This window comes from Pelmatolapia mariae, linkage group LG8, assembly GCF_036321145.2.
Source record: "Pelmatolapia mariae isolate MD_Pm_ZW linkage group LG8, Pm_UMD_F_2, whole genome shotgun sequence".
Taxonomy (NCBI): Eukaryota; Metazoa; Chordata; class Actinopteri; order Cichliformes; family Cichlidae; genus Pelmatolapia; species Pelmatolapia mariae.
In genome coordinates, this window is record NC_086234.1 from 3,212,943 (window position 1) to 3,218,942 (window position 6,000).

Genomic DNA, 6,000 nt, shown 5'->3' on the forward strand with positions numbered 1-6,000 from the left:
ACAGCTAGAGGATGAGCCTGGGATTAAATGTGGGTAAAAAGGAGACCTTTCATATGTTATAACTTATTTTGACGCCCGCCTATCCCAGGTGGAGATGAGAGCCCTGAAAGTTTTCTCCAGTAAATGCTGAGAGAGCATCAACACTTATTGTTATCACTCTAAGAGACAAATTTTTTGCAATTTAGCTTTTAAATTACAAACAAACCCCAGATTTTGTCTCTTTAGATTGAAATACCTAAACTGGATCTGAAATTGACTTGAGTACAGTTTTTAAATAAAGCTTAAAATCTGTTTTTCCAGCCCAAAAAGTTTCATGTGGGTATCTGTGGATTTTAGCTGCTTCGCTCGGTTAAATAAATCTCGGGTTTATTTTCCCCCTTGATGAAGTTCGTTTGTTTCGGTAATCATGCTCGGTAATCATGTTTTGGTCTGCACCTCGGGTGCAGACCAAAACAACTGCACTGAGACCCTTTCAACTAAACTAAACTCCAGAGTGGTTCGCTCATGGCCAGAACGTGATCTGACCAAACTGTCAGATGTACGCAGCAGATTTGAGCTAACCCAAAACACAGCACCTTTATTTCTCTCACCCCAGACTGATTTAGCCAATAAGAAGACTGATGGTGGTTTTCAGTGATGCATTTTTCGGTTGCTTCGAGTTTTTCTGTTTGAAATGAAACCAAATCAAGAGAAAAAGCCACACATTTAAACACTCATGAACTGATTCTGACCAGAATAAACAAGCTCCAGGCTATATGTGCCACATCCACCTGCAGTACTCGTACCTGTACCTGAAACTCTGAGATGTTTGCATGGCTACGTTAAGTTATGGTAAATGGCCTGCATTTGTAAAGCGCTTCACACTACATTCAGTCATTCACCCATTCACACACTGGTGACGGCAAGCTACATTGTAGCCACAGCTGCCCTGGGGCGCACTGACAGAGGCGAGGCTGCCGGACACTAGCGCCACCGGGCCCTCTGACCACCACCAGTAGGCAAACATGGGGTTAGTATCTTGCCCAAGGATATTTGGCATGCAGCCAGGAGGCAGCCTGGGATCGAACCACCGATCTTCTAGTTAGTGGCTGACCTCCTCTGCCACCTGAGCTACTGTAGCTAAAACTCAAAGACAGATTTCAAAGCTGCCTGTTAAACATTTCACACTTCACTTTAGACTCGTTGATTTTAAAACTAGATAAACGTGATAAAAGAGGATGATGATGTTGACCATTACATGGACATCATGGGTATTTTTGTTATGTTCTGCAGGTAAAACACCACAGAAGAAGAAATACATCGGTGTCAGAATGATGAGTCTCACTTCATCGTAAGTCCCAGCTTCCCTCACCTCTGCTTCTGACATCCACAGAATAATCATCTAAGCTGCATTTAAACAGGATTAAATAGTAAGATTATTTAATGTGTCGATTTCTGTGAGAGCAGCCTGGAAAATCTAAATCCTGACTCAGTGTGTTGTTGAAGCTCCCTGGATCCCTAAAATGGATGTTTCTCAATCCTGACTTTCATACATAATCAGGGCGGTGATCATATCGACAGGGTGACGTTAGCTTTCGATACCCGCTGCCAAATGATCGCTTTAAGCAGGAATGTAAGCCGGGCCAGGCCGCGTTCACAGCCTTCGGGTCAGAGTAACCGCCTACGCTGGCCGAGAGTCACAGCAGGAAACTCCCCAAATAACCAAAACAACCCTCACTTTATGACAGCTTATTAATTTTAAACATGCCCTCTGGTACTTTTAAAATGAACTGCCATCACATTTATGCTTTTCAAGTTTCACCCTCCATCCAAGTACCAATTTTTCTACATTTCACAACACTGCGCAAGAAGCCAAGATAATAGGTAACCTCCTCGAGTGATCATCAGTCAGCTTTATTCATGTCAAACCTATCGTGTGGTAATGCACTTTCAAGCCTGCTGCAAGTGAAAACATGCTGCTGCTGCACATTGAGTCACGATTAGCTGATGTATATCAGTCCTTACATGTTGGAGCTTCCTTAAATAAAACAGCCAGAAAAAAACACAAAAGCTGAAATTTATCAATATTCATAAAAGGCTGAGTGCAAAAATCCAACGAGCAGACTTGAGAGTGTAACAGAAGCTTTGAGAAAGGGAAGGGGTATACTCTCACCAGTCACTTTGTTGGGGACACCTACTTAACTCCTTCTTAATGCAAATATATTGTCAGCCAATCGCGTAACAGCAGCTCAGTGCATTTAGGTGTTTGCACATGGTCAACCTGCTGAAGCTTAAACTGAGCATCACAATGGGGAAGAAAGGTGATTTCAGAGACCTTGATCATGGCGTGGATGTTGGTTTGAATAGTTCAGATTGTCACAACCATCTCCATGTTTACAGAGAATGGTCTGAAAAATGGACGATGTCCATCCCTGTGTAACCACAGTGTACCATCTTCTGATGGTTGCTTCCAGCAGGAGAAAGCACCTTGTCACAAAGACTCAAATGGCCACCACAGCCACCTAAACTTAATCCTGTAGTAGATCCTCATGATTTGGTGGAACGGAAGATTCACATCATGGATGTGCAGCTGCAGCAGCTAAACGATGCTGTCGTGTCAATAGGGACCAAAATCTCTGAGCAATGTTTTCAGCACCTTGATGAAGCTTCGGCACAAAGAGCAGTTCTGAAGGCAAAAAGGAGTGCTAGCAAAGTGCAGCTAATAAACGGGACCCAGGCGAGAGCAGGAGGTCAGTAACATCAGGGGAAACAATCAAGGAATCAGTGACTCACTGGGATATAATCCAATCAGAACAAGGCCCCAAACCCCCAAAGGATCACTCAAAAAGAATGAAAAGAAGAATCAAAACTCATAATTACCCATAAACTCAAATACAACCATACTGATTTCAAGTATTAAAAGGACTTGGTGTGAAGTAACAGCTCTGAACACACAACAATTAGAAAACACCTCCCAGGTTTGACACCATTTCTTGTGAAAGACATTTTCAGAGGGATTAATGCTCTCAATATGGCTCCAGTGTGGAATATGCTGTTTTAGTGATAATGCAGTGTGAAGCACAGATGCCTACTCTCAAATCATTCTGACTGCTGTGAATCAGGACTGGCAACACAAATGTTATTATGACTGAGAAGATAAAACGCTACACAACATTTCTGCTGGTTTGGAGCACCATTTAACCTGCTGGAGATGCCAAATGTCCTTTCACTGATCAGCATAATGAGAAAAATGCTGCATGTGTCATATTTTGCAGTATCTTCATCATATTTGGGGCAGTTAATCACTTTTATTTTTGCTTACAAACCACAGAATACTTGACGGAGCCTTGGCCACTTCAGAATAAAATACTCTTGCTTTCTGACAGGCCTTAATTATGCTGACAGTCAGTGTGGTTCAGGCACCACAGACATTTAAATCTGGGCCTGTCATTTCAGACATTTTGCTCCAGAATGGTGGTGAACACAGTGACTGCATGATGCAGGTCATAGTTCATCACCATCAGCTTTGTTGAAGATGCAGCTTCTCAGAGTTTGCCCTGTCCTCAGGATGTCACTTCTAATCTGAGTGAAGTTTTAGAGCCCAGAATGAATCAAATGCATCAGAATGACGTGCTGAAAACATTCGATGCAGAAGCTCATGTTCTCACTGGTTTTCTCCTCTTTTCTCAGGCTGGCTAAGGAGCTGAAGGAGCGGCAGTCAGACTTCCCAGATGTCACTTCTGGGGCGTACGTCATTGAAGTCATCAGCAGAACTCCAGCTGAGGCGTGAGTGTTTCATTTCATCCTCTTATTTCCATTTTATTTTAGTGTTCACTGTCTACTAAGTTCACATCGGGGTATAAGAGTTCAGGATATGGACAGGATAGTTCTCTATCCAGAGAGTTTTATTTCCAAGGCACAAGTGGCACATTTGGCATCGGCGGGGTTCTCGTATGTTAAAGCAGGTACAAGAGTGCACGCTGGGTGGTTACAAACATGCTTCTGCAGACTATACTCTGTCTGTGGAGCGGTTTTTGCTACTCAAGCGTGTTGAAAGCAAACCGCAGCGGCCCACCTGAGGAAACAGCAGGCAGAGTTTGTTTTCTTGTTGTCTGCTTGGTTTATGCAGAACATAGACGACACTCAGGAGGAGCCTCTGATCGTGCTGACTGCGGGGTGTGGAAAGTTCACCTCTGATTTTAAAGCTGCTGTTTTGCTTTTTGGAAACATCTTGGAAGCTGGCAGCAAAAACAGAAAAACGAGTGTTTCCCACCCAGAGCGTCGAGCTCGCTCTGGCAGGGAGGACAAACTGCTTCAGTCATAGCTGCGCAGATCTGGGTTTCTCTTTGGCATCGCTTCAGCTCTGAAAGTAGAGCCTCTGTGTTTAAAGGACTATAAGAGGTGGCTTTGGGTTCGTTTCACTGAACAGCTGGGAAGCACTCGGTCCTAAATGTGTTTTACCAAAAAGTAATCACTTCTTTGTCTGTACTTTTTTTTTATTTCCTGGTGCTTCTCAGTCTAACCAAAGATGCCTGACGTCCCACATTTTCAGGGGGACAGTAAAGTATTCCCAGTAGTTGCCAGCTAAGAGCTATAATCTCTGAAGACTCTGTCCTTGGGCCTCGTCCCAGCTGTACATGACTAAAACATGTCACTTTGCAGGCATGTCGCGTGTCCGAACCACCTCAACTAGCCTCCTTTTGGTGTGGAGGACTAGGTGCTCTACTATGAGCTCCTTGCAAATTAGTGAGCTCCCCACCTTTTCTTTAGGCTGACTTCAGACCCCTTTAGAGGATTTAGAGGAAGCTCATTTCCACTACTTATGTCAGTCTCATATTTTCAGTCACTACCACAGCTAATAATCTCTATGAGAGCAGAAACACAGATACACGGTTTCAGTGTCATTTCCATCTATACATTTTTATTCTTGGACTCTACTACAGCAGCTTTGTATGATTTGCAGTACAAAATAATCCTTCTTTGTATTACACTGGATCTTGTGCAGCACTTCAGTTCATCCTCTCCCTGGAATAAGGAGGTGTGTGTCAGGAATACCTTTTTATTCTTGGTAGTCCAGAATAACTCGTCTTTTCCTTTCATTCTTTGTAACAGAGCTGGCCTGAAGGAGAGTGATGTCATCATCAGCATCAACGGCGAACGAATCACCTCTGCCAGCGACGTCAGCGCTGCCATAAAGCGGGACGACACGCTTCGAATGGTGGTGAGGCGAGGCAACGAGGATGTCATCCTCACCATCATCCCCGAGGAGGTCGACCCTTGACGTCTCAGCTGACTGAGCTACCGTTCAACGCAAAACCTTAACCGCTCACGCAATCTCGAGCTGGCTCTCAGTGTTTTTCAGCCAATCATGAACACTTAAAAAAAAAGAACAAATATGTTAGGGTGTGTCTGGGGCCACACCTAGAATTTGTAATTATTAGTACTGCTACTCGTCTTCCATTTTTATAACGCTGACACACCTTCAGAGGTTCGTCACTCTGGGATCTGATGCTTCACCCCTGTCATTGTACGGCTCATATTAGCTCTCATCTTTCCTCTTTTCCATCCTCACAGACCTTTTATATCCTACTAACACCATCTGTCGCTACAAAGAGGTTACTGCAGGTTTCCGTAGTATCACTGTGTACTGTATGTTCTCCATGGGATATTTTTAATAGTGTTTTTTTTTTTCAGTACGTGTTTGATGACAATGTTTTCAAAAAAGGGAATAAAATTATTTTTAAAAAAGTCTCTTTATTAATAATCATGATGCCCCCTAAAAACACTAACAATTTATCCAAGTATTTTTTTTCTATATTTATATTTTCTTATATTTACCCAACATTTGTGCAAATATTCACTACAAATGGTGCATCGACAGAAACCGCTGACCTTCTTAGTCTCAGCCAGTCCCAATAAGAACGCCAGGCTTTGAAATTTGTGTCACATTTTTGCTTTTTCTCACATTTTAACTGTTCCTGAACTCCAAGGATCCGTGCTGGAGTCCCCGAGTATTCCTCT

At 43.1% G+C, this 6,000-nt stretch overlaps 1 protein-coding gene across 1 annotated transcript in view; it reads left to right on the forward strand.

The window, feature by feature from the left end:
• The window catches only part of LOC134633581 (serine protease HTRA1B-like), a 31,301-nt gene extending 25,572 nt beyond the window's left edge, over positions 1-5,729 (forward strand). Inside the window, exons 8-10 of the mRNA XM_063482442.1 lie at positions 1,273-1,330; positions 3,670-3,765; positions 5,092-5,729. Of these exons, the coding sequence (XP_063338512.1) occupies positions 1,273-1,330; positions 3,670-3,765; positions 5,092-5,260 (323 nt within the window). The 3' untranslated portion in view covers positions 5,261-5,729. The remainder of the gene's footprint in view (positions 1-1,272; positions 1,331-3,669; positions 3,766-5,091) is intronic.
• Positions 5,730-6,000: the final 271 nt, after the last annotated feature.